At 37.5% G+C, this 25,440-nt stretch overlaps 1 protein-coding gene across 7 annotated transcripts in view; it reads left to right on the top strand.

The window, feature by feature from the left end:
• LOC107696660 (zinc finger protein 536-like) overlaps positions 1-25,440 on the top strand; it is a 199,813-nt gene that overhangs the window by 157,746 nt on the left and 16,627 nt on the right. For 2 of the 7 annotated variants that reach the window (XM_016497122.1, XM_016497121.1), the window contains one exon: positions 18,010-18,817. The exons of the other annotated variants lie outside the window; for them this stretch is intronic. In XM_016497122.1, coding sequence (XP_016352608.1) covers positions 18,010-18,101 — 92 coding nt within the window. In that variant the 3' untranslated portion in view covers positions 18,102-18,817. Of the gene's footprint in view, positions 1-18,009; positions 18,818-25,440 lie in introns of those variants that run through there. 7 annotated transcript variants of the gene reach the window in all.

The raw sequence follows: 25,440 nt of genomic DNA, 5'->3' as shown, positions 1-25,440 counted from the left end.
GGTATGGGTGGTCTTGTTAGGACTTGGACGTTTGGGAAGGGGGGTGAAAATGGCCCACTTCACTGCACTTCAGTCGCACTACAAAGAGTTGAGCCACGCACGCTAAAGGGATAAAGAGAGTTTTGCTCTTCAGGATCTCACGCCGTTGCATTTTACTAGCATTTGACATCTGCTGTGAGACCGGCACTGAGGTGATAGAGGACGTTACTGTACAGAGACATTTACAGAGTTCTTTTTGTGGTTGTTGTGGTTTGCTTGTACTTTAAGAAGCCTGCAGCGTAGATTATTATGGCATCTGATGGCATTATCTCGGACCTGTCCATCTGTCCATTCAGTTATGACTATTAATAACCCCAGACATGTGTCACATAGTATACTTAGATCTTAAATTAAAAATCCCTTGTCTGTGAGATCAGACTTTATAATTACCTATCCCATTAGAGTGGGAGACTCTGGACCCTACATACTCACACTGACCTGCATATAGGAACCGCTGGGGCGATACGTTTAAAAAAAAAAAGTTATAATTTTTGTTGTTCCCAAACTGTAGGAGTGTCTTTATTCTGTGGAACACTAAAGAAGATATTTTAAGAATGTTTCAGCTGTTTTTTTCCAGATGGGGTTTAATACAACACTGACCACTGACTTTCACTGTATGGACAAAGACCACCGAGACAGTCTTAAAAATATTTTCTTCAGAAGAAAGTAAGTTATACAGCAGACATCATTTTCATTTTTGGGTGACCTTTCTTTTTCCTGTTGAGTGCTTCATTGAAAGAAGCCCATTGTGTTTCCATGAGATAAACAATATAATTAATTAATTTAAAATGTGACTAATTTAATAACGGCAAAGAGAAACTTTAAATCTCGCAGATTATATGATGAAATCCTTCGGCATGTGCTGTGATCCTTACGAGCGATGCCAGTCTGTGATTGGCTCTCTGTTCCTGCTTCCTGCATGTGCGGAGGGGTTCAGTTCCTGTGCTTCCGTGCAGCGCGCCAGAGGGCAGAGAGAGTGTACTAGGAATCAGCCCATCCACACTAACTCTTTTTTCCATTCCTAATCACTCCATTTAAAGCCAGAGGTGAGAGGCCCGTCTGACTCACACATACGCACCTGCTCTAATCAGCCCTATATCCCTTAAGAGTGCCTGTCTTTACCCACCTGTGTTTGTGAGTGTGTGTTTTTAGACTGATGAGCCTGTTTGTGGAATGGCCACTTGCTATCAGTAATTGGTGTCGTTCCCTGTGGGTTTGATAATTCTCACACTCTCTATCTCAACACTGGCTTCACATTCTATGGATAAATATGTGAAAGCATGTGTCAATCTCTGTGTGTCTTTCTATAAATATGGAGGTCTTTAGTGTCCCATGGAAAACAAACAGAGGTGCAAATTCCATTTTCTTTTGTCCTATGAGAACTATTAGACATGTTAGATAAACCATTAAACTTAAACTGCTATATTGACTATTTTCCTAACCTAAAATGAAAAGTAAACTATTTAGCTTTAAAAACATCAAATGTCAGTTTTTGACCAGTTTATGTTTGCCTTGTGAGGTTTCTCTACTTTATAAAATAATTAAAATCATAAAACTGACATTGTTAAAATTATATTTAAACTATTGTGGTAGAATATATATTTTTTAATTATTAAATAACTTTAATTACCAACTTTCCCTCATAATGTTTGGTTTTGTCCTCTTACCCAGGTCATTGTTAGAAAAAAATATCAAAATTATATTTATTGGCAGTTATAAGTTTTATCAATAACTGCAAACCTATATTTTGTCTCATAACCTTAGTTTTGTTTTTAGTTACATATTCAACTCTGTTAAATATGTTGTGTGATTTTGTTGTTGATTTACATTGTAATGTGATTTTATTTTATGTTTATTTAATATTTTTTGCTAGAAAACTGTAAAACACAAATCAGGAATTTAAATTTAATAGATTTAATTTTAATTTAGAAAATAGTTTCTTTCTTTTTTTCTTTCTTTCTTTCTTTCTTTCTTTCTAGATGTAAACCTCAAAATAAATAAATAAAAGCTAATATAAGACTTGGTTTGAGGCTTAGTCCTTAGGCTTAACATTTTTCTAAAAAGGATTAACTTTTTTTTTCTAATCGTTACGCACCTACTTTAAATGCCCATTTATTGAATATAAAATATTGTACTGATTCTGTGTAAAGTGCTGATCTTTATCTATCTATCTATCTATCTATCTGTCTATCTATCTATTTATCTATTTTATCTATCTATCTATCTATCTATCTATCTATCTATCTATCTATCTATCTATCTATCTATATCTATCTTGTATGTCTGTCTGTCTGTCTAATTTATTTAATTATTGCTTCCACAAAGCATTAAAAAGTAATGTCTTAACCAGTCAAACTTTTAACCCAGTCTAGCTAGAGGACAGAAGCATGATTCTACAGTATGTACAATCTGTGCTGAAAACACTCCCTGATGAGCATCTATGTATGTATTTCACTATACAGACTTTGATCATGCACACCGGACACCTAATTAACAGAGGGATGCATCACAGAAGGGGAGAAAGAGAGAGAGAGAGAGATGGACAGATATAAGAGAGAATGAGAGGAAACTTGTGCAGGTCATATCATGGGCTTTTCTTTCAGCCTCTTACTTTTGGCCTGCAATAGTATAGAGTGCAAAAAAGAAAAGAAGCGGGACCAGTTAACTTCCGATTTCTCCCCAAGCCCTGTGACGCGGCTAAGTGAGCCTCAACTGACCAGAAATGATTTGCCTCTGTCTGTTAAACACGTAATGGAGTCATTTAACTAGTCAAATTAGAAGCTGCAGAGATGCTGCATGCTTCATTACTGGGTTCCAATGGGCACCATTTTACATTTACGTCAGGAATGATTTCAGGGCAAATTAATGTTTTTATTGTCTTACACAAATACACCCCCCAAGTCATAAAAGAGCAGCTCCCCCTACAGGTCACTCAATATAACTGACTGAAACTAAAGTGAGGGATGTGCAGAGGACAGTGTGGACAACAAGATAAACTCTCGAATACATGTGATATTGTTTTAATTAGTTGTTTTATCCTAATATTTCACATAGATGTACTGTATGTTTTATCACTTTAAAAATGATATACACCCGACTGCATTAATTGATCACCACAGAGAGTAACGTAATGGAAACCCAGTGTGCAGAGACGTAGTTTGATGTGGGGGACAGAGCTCTGGACCTTGTTAGAGGATTTGGACATTTGTGATTACAGACGAGACCCAGGCCTACTCTGCCCTGCCCCATAGTGTTGTTTGATGCGTGTGGAGTCCTGTTCAATATTTGTCTTCCTGTGTATGGAGGCAGGGTGGTGGGTGTTACCACAGAGTCATTTGTCCAGTACTGACACACTGTTTAAAATGGCTTTTGCAAGATTTTTTTTCCCCCCTCTTGATTATTTTTGACGTGTTATTTTGGTATGGTTTTGCTATGGACTTTATAGAATGAATACAAACATACCCAGACTGTTTATCTTCATCAAGAACAAAGCAGTTTTGTATATCAGAACTAGTTTCATTTTTCATAGCGTGTGCAGGTTGAGTAATAGTTTTCCTTCATCCATGTCGCAATGCTGAAAGAGCCGTAATGGAATTGCAATAAAACGGCTCCTTTTCTTCTGTCCGACTTACTTGATTGCCATCTCACTCCTCCATTCTGTCCGTCCATCTTCAGCCATCAGAGCAATTAGATATTGACACATATCGCACAATGTGACTGACACACATAGCAATGGCTCTTTGTGGAAAAATAGAGGCTGGGAAAGAGAGAGAGAAAGCAAAAAGAAAGAAAGACAGAGAGTGCCCCTCCTCACAGCCCCTGTTGTGCTTGACACTCTGTCGATATGGTTTCACCCAAACACTGCGTTTGATCTGCTCTCTAGGCTGGCAGACTTTGAGGCAAAGAGCTGCTGTTTGCTCTGTGATACACAGCTATACGCAAGTGTCATTTCTGCGGTGCTCTTGTGTGTGTGTGTGTGTGTGTGCATGGAGACCCACAAACAGCCACGTAGCTCCCAGTGCTGCCTGGCTGTGATAACCCCACCGTGAACCTTTCTTTCCATCACTCCACATTATAAGCCTTAACATTCACTCCTTATGCTCTTGCGGTTGCTCTTAAGATCTCTGCTACAAAGCTAACATGAGAGGATGATGTCCAGCATCTGATCATAGACCCTATGTCAGCTACCAATGCATTTATTGACTGAAATAAAGGAATAGCGTAGCATAGAGTGAGCTCAAGATTGTTGATTTACTGTATCACAATTATAAAAAAGCATGAAATTATTAAATATTCATTGTGACATATATGATGGATATTATTTAGTTTCTTTAGTTATTTAGTTCTTAAATTTGTTTGCATTTTACAGTAGTGTGAGAATTAATTCAGTACTAATGTAATCTATAGTGCATGTAGCATTAGAATGTATGTTCTTGTTTAGGCACTTTCATGAATAATGCACAAAATCTACCCTAAAAAAGTGTTGTTATTTGTTTGTTTGTTTGATTTATTTATTTCGCTAATTTGCTTAACCTTCATTTTTCTCTAACCTTACTTTCTAAATATTATATGAGGTCTTTGATTTTTTTTTTAATTAATTTTATATGAAGTATTGCTATTATGGTTATTATTTTCTTTTATTAATTTGTTTTAAAACCATGTTACTAAAATTTGGACTAGTATAAACAGTTACAATTTGATTTGTATGATTTTGTATTATTTATTTTTTTTACAATTAACATGAAGTAAACATCAAAATGTAATAGAAATACAAAATTATGAAAAATCGTACCAAATGTTTAGTTGTGGTTAATGAAGAACTTATATTTCCCCCCAAAATTACATAAAAATATTTATGTGATTATCTTTGTTTTTTAATGACTTGGTTAACAGACAAATACATTTATAATGAATGTTGTATTATTAAAAAATAAATAAACAAATACATAATAATAATGTAGCAAAAATAGTGTATGAATGAATGGATGGACGAACAAACAAACATAAATATGGGACTTGAAAATATTGATTATTTACCAATATTTACCAATTTTTATTATTTACCATTCTATCACATAAAAATAGTACAAATTATTAGTGCAAATGTTACTTCTTGCATTTCACAATTTTAGGGAATTTAGCATTTTTCGTAATAGTAAAAAAATCACTCGAAATGTGTTTTTATTAATTAAAATCAGCTAATATTTAAAGTACTTTTTTTAAACTGACTTTCATTACACTGATACTGCATGCTTGAATAGCATATTGAAATTATGAAGTGGTTATATAATATTAACTGGAAAGGGGACGGTTTAGCCAAAATCACAATGTAAATGGGAGAATGCAGGCATTTTTAATATATTTAAAATGAGCTTTTCTCATTGAATTTGTGTCTATAGTATAAAAGGGGAAACTAAAGTATACCATATTCATAGAAAGTGCCTTTAGCATTTCCCTCTTGTTCCTCTCTATTTTCCACTATTAAAACAAGACAAATAGAAGTCAAATAACCCTCCATCTCTCTGTCTGCCTTTGTGTCATTATTTTCCCCTTTCTATCTTTCTTTTTTTATGCTGTCTGCTATTTATTTATTGATCATCAGACTGGCTGGTTATCTTTGCATGTTGGGCAGTTATAGATGAATGCACAAAGCATTTCAATCTGAACAAGAGATCATTGTGCATTGTGGGTCCTCCCACGTTCTTTGGTCTTGTATTGTAGAAGGGGAGGGGGGTCGAAATCAAAACAAACGCTGCCATTTCCTGTCATCCCCAAGCTCTGGCCATTGAGTGGCTGTGAAAACAAACGTGGGAGTGTTACTGATAACATAAAAATATTATCCGGCTCCTGTTGTCGACCGCTATAGTACCTTTGAGAATAGCTATTAGAGCAGAGACAGTGGGTCCTGACTGTGACTATAGATCAGTTGATGATGTACAGTAAAGAGTGAGTTTATACCATGGGTCGACACAAGAGAGAGAGAGAGAGAGAGAGAGAGAGAGAGAGAGAGAGAGAGAGAGAGAGGGTTTGGGAGGGGGGAAGAAGACGGGATCTGGGAGAGAGATACAGGGGTAATAACATTTCCCTGACAGGGGTGCAGAGTGATACTCTGAGTTTTCTCTCTCATCCATTCGCTGCTGGTGGGTGGATCCGGGGCCAAACCCAATGGTTCCCACAATCCAGCTTTCGGAAAATATTCATAATTACTCTTAAGAAGGTAATAGTGTCAAATGAATGCCTGCAGGAACAAAGGATCTTATTATGCTTGCTTGTCAGTGTGTATGTGTGTGTATTTGTGGGTGCGTGTGAACGTCCATGTGTATATCAGTCATCTATTGCTATTTTGTCTGGAAGAATAGCACGCGGTAGATGATGGGAAAGGGAAAGGAAATGCAGTGTAGTTTTACCCGGCCATCAAAGACCTCTTGTGTTTATTTGGGGTCTGTGTGTTGGTCTTACAATTGTTTTTAACGTTTTTTTTTTTCCCCCTTTGTAGTCCAGCAGAGTTCACAATGACTGCGTTAGAGTCTCTCTCTCTCTCTCACACACACACACACACACACACACACACACACACACATGTCTGAGAGTCCAGAGAAGTCTTCTTATTGGAAAATCTTTCAATAAATCAATGTGACTTTAAACACATTTCCCCCGTGACACCCCTGACCTGATAAGAACTCCACTAATCTCTTTTGAGGCTGTCAGAGTGCTTTGAACAAAATCTAGTTCGCATCTATCAGCAAGGTTATTTGTCAATGACTTATAATCCTAGGTAAATTTCACTGGTTTTATATTAGAGGCGGCTAAGGGTTCTCATGTCTGAAGTTTCTCAGGCTTGGGAAAAAGGAGGAGACCAAAGTGGAACAAAAAGAATGTTATGGATCTGCCTGCCAGAAACAATGAGAGCAGAGAAAAGTGAGGAAAAGCAGATAATTGTTGAGATTATACTAAAATGTTAAACAGAAAGGACCTTTATTCGCTCGCCGTTTTGGCTTATTTTACTTGATACAGTTGTTTTACTATTATTATTATTCACGTATTTGCCATTACTGTTTTCACGTGCTGCATTTATGTGCACTCAGAAATGATGTGGCTCTTGAGAAAATGCGTGTCGTATCATTCAAGCGAAGGCAGGGAGCAATCTGCAGCGAGTCGAGGCCTACTGGGTACTTTATGAAGTCTCAATTAGACAAGCACACAAAGTAATGATTCTCAAAAGCGCTTTGTCCAGCACATTGCGTATTAGATGCTGTCCATGCTTATTAGACGTGCCTCCCGAACTTCATAAACAGCATTCTCAGATGAATTATTAATAACACATTTGAGAGACTTACTGTTCCATGGAAGCAGCTATTTAGGTTGAAATAGACTAAAAAGCATTTGTAATTGATAAAATTGCCATATCTAAACAGAAGAGGTCTTTAAGAGTGTGAAGTGGATTTCGAGAAGCGAAAGTACTGTTTGTTTTTTTGTTCCCTCCGCTATTGTCTGCATAAATAGTAATATTCTTGTTTCCATGGATAAATGCTTTCATATCTGCCAACTCATGTTTGGTCTTTACAGAGAACGTTAGATCTTCTGTTGTTTACAGGTTGTGTCAAAAACCAAAAAGCCTTGCCTTAAGTGCTTACACTGCACATAAATAGTTTGACATTTCATATTCAACAGCGCTTTACTTGTGCTAGTAAATAAATAAAAGGTAAACAAAGGCTTTGTTTCTGGTGCGCATATAACCCTGGATCTCGATACACTCGCGTTCTGTGTTTAAAGATCTCAGGTGTATTTTCGCATTGAATTCCCATGATTATATATCTATTAGATGTAATAATACCAGGCTTTTTATATCATTCTGATGTCATTCGTGTTTGTTTCTTTTAATGGCATCATTAAGTTGCATGATTTGGCACTTGTGTGTGACGGAAACACATTACTGTTTATTAAAGACATGAGTGGTCTGTTGAAACCAACACACTGACACTTCTCACTGTTAGCTTTTGTGAGGTGTGTATGAATTTCTTTAACATAAACCTGGCTCTTTATTCAAGTATATACTCTAAACACAACAAAAGCAGAGTTCAGAATCCAAGGCATGGCCACACTAAGAATCAACAGATGTTAGAAAAATTAATTAATGATGTTTAATTAGTTAATCACTTGCATTACAGCCATTTATAGTTAGTATTCCTACAAGATAATTCTCCATAGTTGTGACTAACCATATAAATCCATAAATTTTATGTAGAAGACTTATGCAGTACTGGGCAAAAGTATGTGGACACCCGCTTTAAATGAACATGTTTGGTTGTTTCAGCTACACTCATTACTAGCAGGTGCACAAAATCCAGGATACAGCCATGCAATCTCCTCTGACAAACAGACTCCCTTTGAGGAAAAGTCTGGTGTGAAAGAACTTGATTTGCCTGCACAAAGCATGAATCCCATTGAATGCTGTTGGGATGAATTGGAACGGCGACTGCAAGCAATTGCACCTGACGTCACTAGGTCTGAATGGGAGCAAATACCTGTTTCCATGTTCCAACGTTCCATGTAGTGGAAAGCTTTGAAAATAGAGTGGAGAATGAATGACCAACTCATTAAAGGTCCCATATTGTCAAAACTGACATTTCCTGGCTTTTTTTACGATAACTGAGGTCTAGGAGCTATTTAACTACCATATAAGTTTCAAAACAGCCAGTCCACAGTAAAATTCACACAGCCTGCATAAAGTAGCTGTGATTTTTCACGAACCATTGTGATTACGTAAAAAGTTGACATCAGAACTACACAGTCACCGCCTTCAGTCACCACCCAGAGCACTGCCCACCGTCCCACTCTCCTTTTGCCAAACCCCCAGACAACATCGCGTCCATGCCATTGCTGAGCAACGACAACACGGAAACATGTCGAAAAGGTTAACTTTAACCACGAAACCAGATCGGCCGACCTGTAATGTTACACTCTCACTCAAAGGATGGACGGTCTGACAGGATCGTTACTATGAGGTGATCACATCTAACGTGTAGGAGCTGTAAAAATATATTGAGATGGTTTTTGGTACTTATACCGCAAATATATATATTTTTAAGGACATCAAAACCTAAAATAAAACTCCAGAAATGTGTAAAATATGTGACCTTTAATGCTTAATTATTAGACATGCACATAGATTACTGTAGAAATGTTACTTGAGCACAATCATTTCTGTCCAGTCTGCTCGTTTTATCGCGTTTAACCACAGCTGTCGTCGTTTTTTTTGTCTAGCAGTGGCTGCAGATATGCGATCAAATTTCTAATTTGAGGCTGTATTACGTTGATTCTGGCACCCAACATCACAACAAGATGATATTTTAAGCTCCTTATGTAGCCGAATCTGCGCTGGTTTGAATGGGCCACCTCCAGTTTCCCCTTTGTTTTGCTGCCTCCAGCTAGCGCTGTGACGTCGGCTGACCCTAGTTACCTGTGGTTGGCCTGGCCGTGCATCACTCAGAAAACAACAGGCCAATCAGAAGAGAAGCTCATGAATATTAATTAGACAGGCCAAAATCGACCTGTTCTCAGCAGAGCTCCTGAGAGAGGAGCTGTAAAAATATATTGAGATGGTTTTTGGTACTTACACCGCAAATATATATTCTTAAGGACATCAAAACCTAAAATAAAACTCCAGAAATGTGTAAAATATGTGACCTTTAATGCTTAATTATTAGACATGCACATAGATTACTGTAGAAATGTTACTTGAGCACAAATCAGCATATTAGAATGATTTCTGAAGGATCACATGACACTGAAACCTTGAGCATAAGAGACTGCTTTCAAAAACATTAAAAAATCTTACTGACCCTAAACTTTTAAAAGGTATTGTGTGTATGTGTATATACGTATGTATGTTTAGTTTGGGCCTCTCCATACTGTAGGACATGTAATGTATGTCTGGGGAAAAAAAAAAAAAAGTCTTGCTTTTTGAAGGACATTGTGATTGCCAAATAGGAAGAACATGATGGTTTAATTAAAAACACCTTGACTTGAAAGCAAACACAAACACTTAAAAACTAAAAAAAGGACTAGTTAATTAAAGCAATCCCTCGGCTCACAAATTCTTACACGCTCCTCTCTAACACACATGCACACAAAGGTGGGCTTTTCCAACACCAACCACCTCTCTTTAACAGGGAAAATGGCTTTCACCAATTCCACAATCCCTCAATCAAACTCCCATATTTTACAATCACGTGAGAGTAGGAGCTCTCATCTGTGTGACAGAAAAACTGCAAATCTTGCGGTCCTAAATCTCCCTCTGTTTAGCTCGCACTCTTGCTTTGCTCTTCTCAAACCGAGCGCTCACCTCTTGGCTTCGCTGAAGAAACATCTGCGTGCTGTGTGGGGCAGAGGGGCTGTTTTGGCCACCGTTTGCGCACATATGCAGAAAAATAGAAATGTAAATAAGAGCAGATTCATAAATACTGCTGTCTTAATTGAGACCCAGTAAGAGTAAGTAGCAGATGTTAGAGCAGGAACTGTTGAATCATCAGAGACCGGTGGGGAAGCAGGCAAAATCATATTAAAAAAAAAAAAACACTCAGCCAGGTGCTGGTGATTTTCCCGTACTGCAATCCATGAAATGTGCCGCGCATGCATGGATGTGTGTGTCACGTATGGACAGTGTTGGGGAGTAACTAGTTACATGTAACGGAATGTAAAACAACACCCTTTTTACCTTGTCAAAAACAGCTCTGTTCACAGCGACTCGTTTCCGTGCATATCTCTTTACATGCTAATGAGCTCTGCTCACCCTGCCCCTCTCTTTTGTGGAAGAGCAAATGTGATTCGCAAATAACCATAAAAAATAAAAAGTGTGTTGACACCAATAGCCTTGTGGGCAGTGCGCTGACATACAGCACCATTTTAAGTAGGGTAACTTGTAATCTGTAACCTATTACATTTCCAAAGTAACCTTCCCAACACTGCGTATGGATTAGGAGCCATTTCCTTCCTCTAAAAACAAACAAAAAATGCCTGCAAATGTGGAGAAAAGTAGAAGTGACTCCGGAGGTGCCTGGAGTCAAAACTGCGACGTGTGTGCGAGAATAAAGAGCTGTTAAGACAGAACTATCAGCGCTTAAGCTGCGACACACTCTCGCTCTCTCATCTCCGTCCAAACTCCAAAATGAACACAGGGAGACGCAAACCTAGTTTCTATCACATGTCAGAAGCAGCAAAAGCCTGTCAGCCTACATTCCCACTTAAAACATCCAAATCTCTCTCTCTTCTCTTCTCTTATGAGAGACTGTTGCTTGATCTGAGGAGAGTATGTAGTAGCTGCTCGCTTGTGTGGGACCGCTCTCATGATTTCCTTCCCCCCCTCGAAAATGCGGTGTGTGGATGTCAGGTTCCCTCTGATAGCTGCTGTGTTGGGTGGGACTGCTGGGAAACCAGAGAGAAGGTGGCACTGACAGGTCCCGCCGAGCAGGATAAAAGGACTTGTTCTGTTTCTACATTCTCTCTCTCGCTCGTTCTCTCCCTTTCTCTTTTCATTCTCTCTATTTCACAACATATAAAGTGACTGACAGCGTGGCACTAAAGGGACCTCGTCTGGAGCTGTCTGACTGACTCAGATGTAGCGTTCGGCGGTGCGTTCCCTCGGCTGAGCGGTGCGACGTCACACAAAATTAGTAAGCGAGAGCAGTGCGGTGCGCGATGCTTGCGCGAATAATAGCGCCGCTAGCTCCAGGGACCCCCGACTCTTCTAGATTAGGACTCACAATTAATACAACACATACGCGAGACAGAGAGAGAGAGAGAGGCCTGCTGAACACGATCCTATAGGAACATCTCAGACACTGAATGTTTTTGAATGAGGTTGCGTCTGTTGGTCTCCTTTGTGATGAGCTTTTTTTTTTTTTTTCATTTTCTTACAGCACATAAAATGTTCTGTTTGTTTCCTGCTACTCATTGTTTTTGTGTATGCCATGTAGGAAGCGGTTGCGACAAAAGCAAAACTTTGCATTCATGTGTATGTCTGGGTCGTGTGAAATTCAGAACTGAACAATTGGCTGCCTTCAAATTCATGAGTGTCGTTTTTAATTGAAATGGCCATGCCCCACAGGAAATTGAATAAACTGAATTTACTGAATTGTAATTCAAAAAATATAAACACGAATAAGGCATTCTGAGAAATTAAGTATTCTTCCACCCTAGTCGAAAGTTATATTTATAAAAAAATGTATGTTTTAATGAAATATTTAATAATTGCATTAAATTATACTGTTTATATAATCTTTAATAAATTATATCTGTTTGTCTATCTATCTATGTCTGAAAAACTTTTGCAAAACATTTTCAAGATTTGTCTTGAACTTTGCTTTTTCAATTAAACATTACAATCATATGAATTTCTTTGAATTTGGTTTAATTTAAATTCCTTACTTTCAAAATCACACTGCAGTTGCATTCTGCAGCCAAGTTTGCTACCTCAATTCAAATTCAGGAATTTAAATTTAAATTTCTAAGTTTCTAAATATTTTAAATTTTCAATTCAATTGAAATGGCACACAAACCGTATGCAGCGAGTGTGTGTGTGTGTGTGTTTGGCCTATTTAAGCAAGCCCTGCAAAATAAAAAGCATGAGTCATTCTCCAATCGTCCTGATGAACAAAAAATGACCTCATGTCTACTTTTACCAGCAGCCCTGCCTCGACCTTGTTAGTGGGGCACTCTGGTAATCTGCGCTTAATGATTTTTCTCTTTTCTCTCTCGCCCTCCCTTCACCTCTCGCTCATTCTTCCTCCTTTCTCTCTTTTACATTAGACCACAGCTTGAGCTTGAACCACAGAGTGTCACAGTTATTTAAGACGCAGCCCTAACGTTTTTTTTCCTCCTCACATTCCGACGCCATTATGTTACATTGTTGCAGAATAAAGAGCCGTATTATGTTCCAGCAGTAAAGGGCACAAGTGGACTGAGTTTTTATCTGCTGAACGAATCAATCAGGATTATGTCAGTTGAAAAGAATCACAGACAGCAGTCGCCAGCGGACGAGACCCGAGTGTGTGCGCGTTTCGGAGGGCTGCGTAAATATACGTACGAGAAGAACGTATTTGTTATTGAATACTAGCGGTTGTTGAGTGAAGTGTCATTTCTGCTACAAGAGTGCTGTTTTATTTTACACTGTTCTCTCACAGTCAGAGGATTGTGAGGACGCTAATGAGCATTTCAGCAGAAATGATTAGGAGATCAAATGGAGATCGAATGCCATTTCCTTCCATTAATGCGGGGGGTTTAGTGCGGCTGGGGGGGGGGGGGGTGCTGTCATGCCGTGGCCATCGCCAGGCCTGTGGGAAAAAGACTGAGGGAAGAATGGGGAGAGGCTTAAACCAGGGCGAGTCTTGGCCGACGACAATATTCAAAACAACAGTGCACAGAAACAGAGAGATGACCTCTGGAGAGACCGAAAGATCGGAATAAACATTCAAATCTGCTCGGATGCTGGTTAAAGCGCTAGTATCTGTTCCCAAAACGTGTCTATTCATTTATTTAGTCGCATTTATCCGCACTCAATATGCCTCACGTGCCAGGGGCGGAGGTCGTGGCCCGACGGTCGCCGCCTCACAACCTGTTAGTGAATGAGCACACAAGTGAGCAGGCATGAAAAGATCACAGTGTAGATGGACAAATTGCTCCTCTGAATCCCCTTTAGTAGCTTTGAACGAGCAAAGAGATTTGTACTGCGGACGGTAGTGGTAAAATTTTAGATATTGTTTAAATATCCTCTCTTCGCTTTGCTTGAAATGGATGATGGAAAAGTGCTGCATAGCCATTTGTATTGTATTTATGTATTGCAAAAAAAGGTAATAGATCAAGCACATTCCATTATCCCCTTATAAGATCATTAGCAAATATAATTAGATATGAAAAGAAAGTAATTTGGGTTAGAGAGGGAGAAAAGCGCTATCAGGCACAGAAGACAGATTGCAACATCAGTGTTTGGCTTTAAATTGCTCAGTGGAGGGAGCATAAGTGTGAGAATCTCTGCCCCAGAAATAGACTGAGTCAGAGAGCAAGACACATCCACATCCACATCTCAGCCCTCCGTTTTCTCCGGAATTGAGAGCTTCTACCTCGTTTCCTTTTCTTGACGGAGTCGGAGTCTGGTTTGCGTGTGGATGTTTCTCTCATTCTGGTTAATACGTGCAAGACAAACAGTTTTGGTGTCGTTCTCTATCATCTGAGGCAGGTTTACTCGCTTCCTAGTCATCTGGTGGAGTAACAAACATGCTGTTTGTTTTACCTTCACAGTCGTCCTTTCCTCGCGGTGCATTTTAGCATGAAAAAAGCAGAGGACTTTTTCAAGTGTGCCACATGCACGAGGTCGCCTGCTTCTTTGTGCTCCTCCGTATACTTATCTAAACCCACACAAGCACCAAACGTTCAATTCTGCCGTTTCCTCCAGAAACATTGGGTTTCTTTTACGCTTTGAGGGGAGAGGAGGGGGTGGTGTGCGAGGATTCTTCTAGTCTTTGTGAATCACTACAAATGGTATTCATAAACATCCTGTATTCATTAAAACCTTCTAAAAATATGATTTGGGTGCACTTCCTTGCGTTCGGCCCGCTTATATGTGTGTGTATTCGCATGCTGACTCGTATTTACATATTTATAAATACTGGGCTGTACAATGAGGCCTACCTTTGCCAAAAACAACTCTTTTCCAGCAGCACCGGATGCCTGGGAGAGAACAAAGCCACCCTCCGTGGCAGAATGTGCAGTGTGTGTTGTGTTTGTGTTCAGCAGGAGATGATGGCGAACCACATCACTTACATCTAGACTTCATTCATATCGAAAAACAGAGACTTTCAGACTACCAAAAAAAGCTGAACTCAAGTTCTTTTAAACAGAGGATATTGCAAATGGGCTAAGCACTTAGTAGCTACATAATGTGGTAAAAGTATCAGTCAAGAGGCCATGTGCAAAATAAATGTTCCCTACTCCTTTCCATAAGGCATGTTCTGCCTTATCTGATTGCTTAAACATGTATTCAATAGTTCAGAAATTCATATCCTCGCATTTTCCTCCAATTAAATGACGCCTGTTCTCAGGAAACCTAAAACGAGCGGGCCTTTGAAATACAAATATACACTAAGTAGATTTCATGGTAAAAATAGAATACCTGAGGGAGGTCAGGGTATAAAGCGGCCAAGTGTTTTAGATGGGAGTGCTCTTCGCCTTAACTCAGTGGTCCGGGAATAATAAGAAGCAGTTAGGAAATGTCAGGACTTTGACTCTTTTCCCCAAGTGTGCTGGCCCTTGTTAACTGAGCTTGCTTCCAGACTTGTGCTGTGCTATTGTTCTGTCTGCCTTTTCATTTAGCCGTTCTGTTAAGCATGACACATGTATTAACATAAGATGGATCCTGGAGCTATGTGTCCTCTTACCATATGTCTTGTATTACTTTCCAGGGCCCTCTCTTGTCTTAGAGTGAGCGTGTATTATCAGACTTGAGCAGTAGAGGGCGCCACATTTTCTTGCTTCTGATTCAATGGTAGACGGCGTGTCATTTTCACAACCGTTTTAAACTCAGTAACTTCTAAGGTCATGAAGTAATAATATTGATCATGCAAACATAATTGAACCTGAAGGCAAGGAAAACAAATGCCTGGACAAACAACGGCTCATGATTCAACCTGTGAGAAAACAGACCGATAACAACATAATTTGACAGGCCAGAGTATGATAAAGGTTTCTAGGGTGTTGAAATAATTAAGCAATCACTCCACATGCAGACAGGGAGACTTCAAAATTGATCAGAACAGGAGGAGGAAAAAAGTTGTGAGGATCATAAAGTTGGTGTGCTAGTCTCCAGATCGCAGTGGCAGTTGTTTGGGGAAAAGAAATGGCGTCCTTAAATAATAACATTCCAGGTGGCTTAGTTAATGAAGAGTGAAAATCAAATATGGGGCGGAATCTGTAACTCATTACCAGAACTTTCTTTAAGAGGAAGTCACGAAGAGCACTGGCCCCTGGGAGACCAGGCATTTTTAAAACTCGAGAATGTAATTTATTATCATTATGGTTATGATTATCTTAATTTCCTCATGGACACAAAAAAATGCCATCAGCCAGCTGTAGAGCTGTGACCGCAGTATAGTCTTTAAAAACACTGCCAATCACTTCAGATTTGATAAATAACAGCCACTTTATCTGTGGATTAACATGAAATATCAGCAGGTTAAAGGAAAATGACATTGAGTAACACGATCTTATTTTCAGCATGGATTTGGGTGTATTGCTAATTCGGGGGCTTATACTGCCATCTCCTGGACAAGCTGTGCACTGCATCCTTCAGTCTGAGCAGTTGAAAGAAACCGTTGATTTGCTTTGCTTATCCTGGCAAGTCTGGTATTTATTTTAAAGATGCACTTAATTTTTTTAAGCACAAAGAAATTAATAGTACATTTTAAAAATGTTAAATTATAAGTTGTAATGGTGTAGACATGAGATGAAGACTCCAGACACAAGTAGCCTAGTAAAAGCTGTTTTATGCTATGGGGAGCAGTCAGATCTTCAGATAACCCATTTTATTGGGCCCTTTTTTGTTTGTGAAATAAATTCATTATGGGTCGGTATTTCTGTAATGGCATCAGTAACTGAAAATGTTTTAGCCACACTTGCTATCAGTATAAATTTTAAGATGACCATAAACAAGCAAATAAATAAATAATTGTATTTTCTTATATTTATAAATAGTTATCTTGCAATTGCTCAAATAGTAGAGCAGTGGCATTTGTGAGAAAAAAAAATGTATCTGAGAATGCAAAAGTGGTTAATTGTTTTTCTTAATCTCTATCAGCAATTTCAGAAGCGTCTGACATCTGAGTGGAAAGTGTGTCTGTTAAAGAAGTGCACGCCTCAGATGTGCGCATAATGCAAAGCGAGTGGACGTCAGCGTTATTGCTCTTTGGCAAATCTAAATGACGATGTTTTATTCCATTATTAGTGGGGAACTGACTCCTCGTTTCATTTCTATAACATTTCTTGCGAGAGCACACTCAAATAAATGCATGTTTTAATTTAATTTTGTCATTTTCATAGAGGCACTTAAAAAAAAAGAACACGACTCGGAAATGCACTCTGTAGATGTTATTGCCAAATAATGTTCTTAGGGGTTGTAGAGGGAATTAAACAACATTTATATTATTTAGTTCAAACGGCGATAGCACATAAATAGGGAAAAAAAAGCAGTAAGCACTTTCACCGGATTCAAACTTCAGCAGTAATTGCACAAGTGCAATGTTCAGAGAGTTATTGTCTTTATATTAGAAGACTTTATATATTTATATCTTTATATTGGAGCTGGAAGAAGTCTGAAAGTATTCAAATTACCCTCCTCCCATGTCTAACGTTTTATCTAATAATTCACAAGATGTGTTTTCTTTAGTGCCATTAGAGGTTAACGGTACATATGGAGAGGTTTATAGTCGACGTTTAAAAACACACACAAACACAAAGGCATTACAGTGGTCATTCTTTTTTTTTTTTACAAATGCACCCTAAATCATATATTTTTTTTAAATTATTATAATAACTGCTTTGAAATCATAATTAAGTGATCAAAAGCAAAATGTGTTTTTTTTTATTTTAATAATTGTTGTTGAAAAACCTTTTGTTGTTCAAGGGCATCAAAGTATGTACATTTTGTTAACACTTAAGTGGACCTTAAATCACTGGGACTCTTTATAAAACATGTTTTAGTTATTACTGATGGTCCTAGTCATCATCACAGGCTAATAACCATGAGAGTTCTTTGAATTTCATGTCCTTGAAGTGTTACCAAAATCCCAGATGCCAATTTAAAACAAACTCTCTTTCTTTTTTTTGTTAATAATGGTTATATGCATTTGTGTGAAAGAGAGAGAGAGGGAGAGGAAGGACACAGGCGGTGGTGTTAATCTGCGTTTGTTCTCTTAACTGTAGTTCATCTGTGGGCGGAGGAAGAGGCGTCCCGACGGTTTGACCCTGCTCTTACCCCTGAACATAGCCTAACTGACACAGAGATGCAGGACTAATCAGAAACTAACATCACCTCCCCCTACTGGACTGAGCGGCCAAGAGCAGGCGGCGGAAAAAGAGGAAGAGGACTGTGACTATGAAGGACTTTATCTTATCAAAAGCATTATTTAACGTAAAAGACTTCAAGAGAGAGAAAAAAAAAAAGACTAATAAAATGGACAGCTCAGATGGTTTCCTGCACGAGCGTTCTCGCTGGATGAAGGAAAGAAGATTTGTTGATGTTTAGTGAGCTGGAAACAAGGAAAAAAAAAAAGATTTTTTGCTTCCTGTGTTTTATGTGTCTTGAAACCTCCCTTGTGTAGCTGATAAATACTTTCTGTGTTTTTAATAGCTTTTTTGACTTTGACCTAGTGAGGAAACTTTGAAGTGCTTGTCCCTCAGAGCAACACATTCCTTGAACCAAGATGGTGGCCAGTTGCCAGTCTCAGAATGAGAGAGTGAGAAACTGAACAGACTTCCCTCCCTCTCTCCCTCTCTCTCTCTCTCTCTCTCTCTCGGTGTTTCTCACTGCCCACTGAAACTTCACCAGTGTTATCTGTCTGAGGCTCCCTTTCCTCTGGACGTTTGGACCAACCCACTACACGTTTGGAGACCAAGCACACTCTTGTGAAAAAACTCCTTTGTAATCAGCACACTCTTAGCAGTCAGTGCCTGGACGTCAAAGCAGAAGAACGACAATCCAGTACTTTCAGGAAACGAGAACGCTGCGTTTGAAAAAAAAAAAAAAAGGGAAGCTACGCCTTTTTCTTTGAGAACTGGCGACGTGATTTCATGATGTGTTTGTGAGACGTTCAGAGCTGAACTCCGCCGTAGCATTCGAGACAAAAACCAGCCGAGGTGACAAAACAACTAGTTTACAACAAGCGTGTCTGATGAGACGGCACGAGCCAAGGAGACTGCGAACGTGCAGCCTGCAGAAATCAAACAGAAACGCGGCCCCTAACCCTACAATGCTTTGATCTCAGTCTTGCTCACTTCAAGTACTCTGGTTATGAGATTGTTTTTGTAATATACTGCCACCAATCAGTGTTGCAAAGTGTTACTGACTACTGAAATGGTTTGATGTATTCAATTATTAAAGAAAAAGAAAAAAAAAAAGAAAAGAACCATGCAAACAAGAAACAAGTATTGTCTAGCCATAGATACAGTCATGCGTTGTTGCATTTACAAAGCTAGCTGTTTTAGAGTGTAGGTATTAGATTGGAGTTTTCTTCTCTAGTACTGTAATTTTTGCCTTTCACCTTTGTAAAATACCAATAACATCAAAAGAAAAGGAAAAAAAGAAAGATCGACAATCTTCTTCTGTTGCTGCAAGCGTATAAATCCATACAGTATATATACCCATGCCTCATGCAAGCAAATACAAACTGAGGTTTCCCCCCTGAAGTATTTTGCACTGTGATAGTAAATGAAAAACCAGTCTTTACAGTACGCAGATCGCTAATGGAAAATGAAGGTGCGTGTGTGCGTGCGTGTTTGTGCGTCCCTTGACGTTGTGAACTGATATTCTCTCTATTCTTTTGTGAACTGATTTGGTCTGTGTAGTTCAAACTATCTCATCTTATGATGGTCATCTCTGTTGCTTTGAGAATCAATTCAGTTAACTTCCCAGTAAGCCATTGTGTGTAGACTCCAATGCGTTCGAGTCTGTTCTCTTCGGATATATTCTTTAGTTGTCCTCTTTCCAAAAAAATCTTTCTTAAAAAAATCGTTTTTATAGTTTCCATGCAAGGTTATGTCTTCTCTTAAATGCTACAATTAAAAAAAATAAAATAAAAACAAGCCTCAAAGTGAAGCTGTTTAGTGAACTAGTTTCAGTAAACTAGTACAGGTTACGTAAGGTAAAGGAATTATGGCAGGGAGGGTCAGTGATAGGATATGTATTGACCAATCCCTATATACACTGGTTATAGATGAGCACACCTCTGGCTCTCTCCTCTGTGTAGTATAACTGAGCATCTATCTCTCTTTCAGTCGTTCTGGACTAATATATGAGCATTCCACACCTCTGAGCTGTCTTGTGGACTGTATGATTTTCATTTGGTTGCTGTATCCTCATGGCAGATGCTTTGTTTTGTAACTACTGAACTGTACTTATAATGAGAAATAAAATGTATTCAAACTATGAAACACCAGCGTGAAAAACTGAGCATTTGTGTGCTATTTGACCATATTTGCAATGTTAAATTTGATCTTACAAAATGTTTTGTGTGAAAATGAAAAAGGTGCTATAAATGTTAAGCTACCATATATGCTTAGCAAAAATATAGTTATACAAATTCGAAAAATTTGAAATGGCCCCCCTTTCTTTACTATATATATAAAGAATTGTATATTCCGATAAACACTACTAATTTCCGATAAACACTAATAAGCATATTAGAATGATTTCTGTAGGATCATGTGACAATGAAGACTGGAGTAATGATGCTGAAAATTCAGCTTTGGCATCACATGAATAAATTATATTTTAAGATATTAAAATAAAATAGCAAGGAGTCATTGCATTTTAAAATGCAATAAAATAATTCACAATTTGACTGTATTTTTGATCGAATAAACAGAGCCTTGGTGAACATGGTTTTTAAATTTGAAAAAAAAAAAAAAAGGGAAGCTACGCCTTTTTCTTTGAGAACTGGCGACGTGATTTCATGATGTGTTTGTGAGACGTTCAGAGCTGAACTCCGCCGTAGCATTCGAGACAAAAACCAGCCGAGGTGACAAAACAACTAGTTTACAACAAGCGTGTCTGATGAGACGGCACGAGCCAAGGAGACTGCGAACGTGCAGCCTGCAGAAATCAAACAGAAACGCGGCCCCTAACCCTACAATGCTTTGATCTCAGTCTTGCTCACTTCAAGTACTCTGGTTATGAGATTGTTTTTGTAATATACTGCCACCAATCAGTGTTGCAAAGTGTTACTGACTACTGAAATGGTTTGATGTATTCAATTATTAAAGAAAAAGAAAAAAAAAAAGAAAAGAACCATGCAAACAAGAAACAAGTATTGTCTAGCCATAGATACAGTCATGCGTTGTTGCATTTACAAAGCTAGCTGTTTTAGAGTGTAGGTATTAGATTGGAGTTTTCTTCTCTAGTACTGTAATTTTTGCCTTTCACCTTTGTAAAATACCAATAACATCAAAAGAAAAGGAAAAAAAGAAAGATCGACAATCTTCTTCTGTTGCTGCAAGCGTATAAATCCATACAGTATATATACCCATGCCTCATGCAAGCAAATACAAACTGAGGTTTCCCCCCTGAAGTATTTTGCACTGTGATAGTAAATGAAAAACCAGTCTTTACAGTACGCAGATCGCTAATGGAAAATGAAGGTGCGTGTGTGCGTGCGTGTTTGTGCGTCCCTTGACGTTGTGAACTGATATTCTCTCTATTCTTTTGTGAACTGATTTGGTCTGTGTAGTTCAAACTATCTCATCTTATGATGGTCATCTCTGTTGCTTTGAGAATCAATTCAGTTAACTTCCCAGTAAGCCATTGTGTGTAGACTCCAATGCGTTCGAGTCTGTTCTCTTCGGATATATTCTTTAGTTGTCCTCTTTCCAAAAAAATCTTTCTTAAAAAAATCGTTTTTATAGTTTCCATGCAAGGTTATGTCTTCTCTTAAATGCTACAATTAAAAAAAATAAAATAAAAACAAGCCTCAAAGTGAAGCTGTTTAGTGAACTAGTTTCAGTAAACTAGTACAGGTTACGTAAGGTAAAGGAATTATGGCAGGGAGGGTCAGTGATAGGATATGTATTGACCAATCCCTATATACACTGGTTATAGATGAGCACACCTCTGGCTCCCTCCTCTGTGTAGTATAACTGAGCATCTATCTCTCTTTCAGTCGTTCTGGACTAATATATGAGCATTCCACACCTCTGAGCTGTCTTGTGGACTGTATGATTTTCATTTGGTTGCTGTATCCTCATGGCAGATGCTTTGTTTTGTAACTACTGAACTGTACTTATAATGAGAAATAAAATGTATTCAAACTATGAAACACCAGTGTGAACAACTGAGCATTTTTGTGCCATTTGACCAGATATTTGCCATTTTAATTGTAATGTGAAAATGAAAAGGGTGCAGTAAATGTTAACATACCATGTATGATTTTTATTTAGCACTATACTAAAAAAAGATATAGTTATATAGTTATACAAATTTTTACATTTTCCCCCATTCTTTGCTAAATAAAAAAACATAGATTCTGATACACTACTAAAACTTTTTTTAAAGCAATTACTATTTTCATTCAGCGAAGACCATTAAACATGAACTTTATTAAATGTGACAGAAAATGCATTTATAATGTTACAAAATATGTATTTTTCATGTTGATGCTGTCCTTTTGATATTTCTAAAAAGGAGGGGGGGGGGTTACCATTTCCACTAAAATATAAGCAGCACAGCCGTTTTCAGCATTTATAATAATAATAATAATAATAATAATAATAATAATAATAATAATAATAATAATAATAATAATAATAATAATAATAATAATAATAATAATAATAATAATAATAATAATAATAATAATAATAATAATAATAATAATAATATGAAATTTCTAAAAAGGAGGGGGGGGGGGTTACCATTTCCACTAAAATATAAGCAGCACAGCCGTTTTCAGCATTTATAATAATAATAATAATAATAATAATAATAATAAATGTTTATTGTGCACAAAATCAGCATATTAGAATGTTTAATGAAGACTGGAGTAATGGCTGCTGAAAAGTCAACTTTGGCATCAAAATAAATTATATTTTAAGATATTTTAAATAATATAATTTACAATTTTGCTGTATTTTTGATCGAATAAATGGAGCCTTGCTGAGCATTTTCTTTTACAGACATAATACATTACATTTACCCTCACATTTATAAGGTTTACATTTAAAATAGTGGAAAATCACAAGCAAGACAAATACACACCGAATATATATTCAGTAATATAAGTCAGTGACATTTTACTGGAAAGATAAAATACATAAATTAATCTATTGTACAACTAAATAATTATAAACTAGTGCTGTCAAATGATTAATCGCGATTAATCGCATCCAAAATAAAAGTTTTTGTTTACATAATATATATGTGTGTATTGTATATATTTATTGTGTATATATAAATACACACACATACAGCATATATTTTGAAAAGATTTAAATGTATATATTTATATGCATAATGTATATCACATATAAATCTATTTAATATATAAACATATATATATATATATATATAACAATATATAACATATTTTTCTTAAATATATACATGAATGTGTGTGTATTTATATATACATAATAAATATACACAGTACACACCCATATATTATGTAAACAACACCTTTTATTTTGTATGCGATTAATCATTTGACAGCACTATTATAAACCCAACACTCTTCCAAACAGAATTGCACAGACACACACAGGGCAACATTTCAACATACTATTGTGAGCTGAGGACTTGTACGACAGACAGCAGAAATTATATTTTTTTCTATCCTCTTGTTTCTCTCCACACCGACTCCCATGTTAAGTGTAGTACATGGTGTTAGCTGCAGGGCTACAGGCCTGTGTGTGTGTGTGTGTGTGTGTGTGTGTGTGTGTGTGTGTCTGACTTGTGAGCAGTGCGGATTATGACAGCTCGCATTACCGGCTGTGTTCCTGCTAACTGTGGCTTTCTACCCTTGGGCTATAGCCGTGTTAATTCCCCAAACCTGTGAGAACTGACTAGTGTGCCAATTGATGCTCATCCTCCCTTTTTCAATTTTCTCTCTGCCTTTTTTTAATTTTTCAGTCAAGACAACAATTTCTATAGTCCATGAGAACATTCAATTCAGTGTATGTGGCATAAATGAGATGAAATGACCTTTTTTTGACTTTCCAAGCAGTCATGTGATTTAAATACAAGAAGCAGATATGTCTGTTGTTTCTCTGATGTCATTAACTGTATTATAGAAACACATATAAACACAGGACATGTCTTTCAAGGACTCTCCCTCTCCCTAGCTCTCTTTTAAAGATGGATTTGCCCCGTCACACACTCTCATCGTAGGCCAATGACAAGCGATAACTGACACCCTTTGGCACAGGGGCCTGTTGAGTCAATACCTCAGAGAGATAAGACCCTGCTCTCTAAACACATGAAAACCATCCTCACTCATACATATACACACGAGCACTGTTTCCACCGCAGACCGAGAGAACATTTTCCCATTATAGGTCCATATTTCATGTTTTTCTTAACCTTTTCCTGTGAGTTAGCGGGGACTCGGTGGAGGGAAACCCGATCTCCTTTAGTCTGATGGGATCCATATTTGTGTTAACCTGCCGTCGAGACCCTGTTGAGGGGAGGTGTCTGAGGTCAATGCCTGACTAATTTTTAAACGGATCAGCTACACTAGACCAGATGGAGAAAGGCCTGGACCTAATAAAACTCACATCCTGAAAAAGTAACTGTTTCTTTTTCCTGCCCCCCTCCATGTGTGTAGTTGTTGAGCAATGTAGCAGTTAGTAGAGTATTAGTAGACTGTCTGCTTAATATCTTCTAACACTTTCTTTGTCAACTTATTCTACTAACCCTAAACCTACCCTAACAGTCTACTCTGAGAGCTAGTAGACATGTAGTTGCAAATTAATGAGAATTAGTTGACATGTAGTTGACATGTAGTTACAAAGTTACTTATAGTTAATATAATGTCTAAAGTGGACTATCGAAATAAAGTGTAACCTTTTTTTTTTAATTTAAATACAGTGTATACAAGATAGATAGATAGATAGATAGATATTGTGTACAGCATGTATTTACTATAGGGGTTAGAGTTTGGTTTAGGGATGTTGCATATAATTATGCATAATTTACTGTTTACTGTGATCTAACCACACTTATATATATATATATGTATTTTTTTCTAAATATATATATATATATATATATATATATATATAAATAAACATTTACCTAAATTAATAACTGCTGTAAAAAGCTGAAGTTAATTTTTAGTTCACAGTAATACATTTAGGCTCATTTATACCACATACAGTAAACAGTCTTGACTGAAAAGACAGAAAATTAAAGGGGTCATATGATGCTATTTTAAAAATCATTATTTTGTGTATTTGGTGTAACAGAATATGTTGTCATGCTTTAATGTTCAAAAAACACATTATTTTTCAAATACTGTACATTATTGTAGGTCCTCTATGCCCCGCCTCTCTCAAACACGTCGTTTTCAACAAAGCCCCTTCCTTTGACAAGCGCAGTCTGCTCTGATTGGCCAGCTGACCCAGTGCATTGTGATTGGCCGAACACCA

This window comes from Sinocyclocheilus anshuiensis, unplaced genomic scaffold (genome assembly GCF_001515605.1).
Source record: "Sinocyclocheilus anshuiensis isolate Anshui unplaced genomic scaffold, SAMN03320099.WGS_v1.1 scaffold502, whole genome shotgun sequence".
Lineage (NCBI taxonomy): Eukaryota > Metazoa > Chordata > Actinopteri > Cypriniformes > Cyprinidae > Sinocyclocheilus > Sinocyclocheilus anshuiensis.
This window is presented reverse-complemented; position numbering and strand designations above follow the sequence as displayed.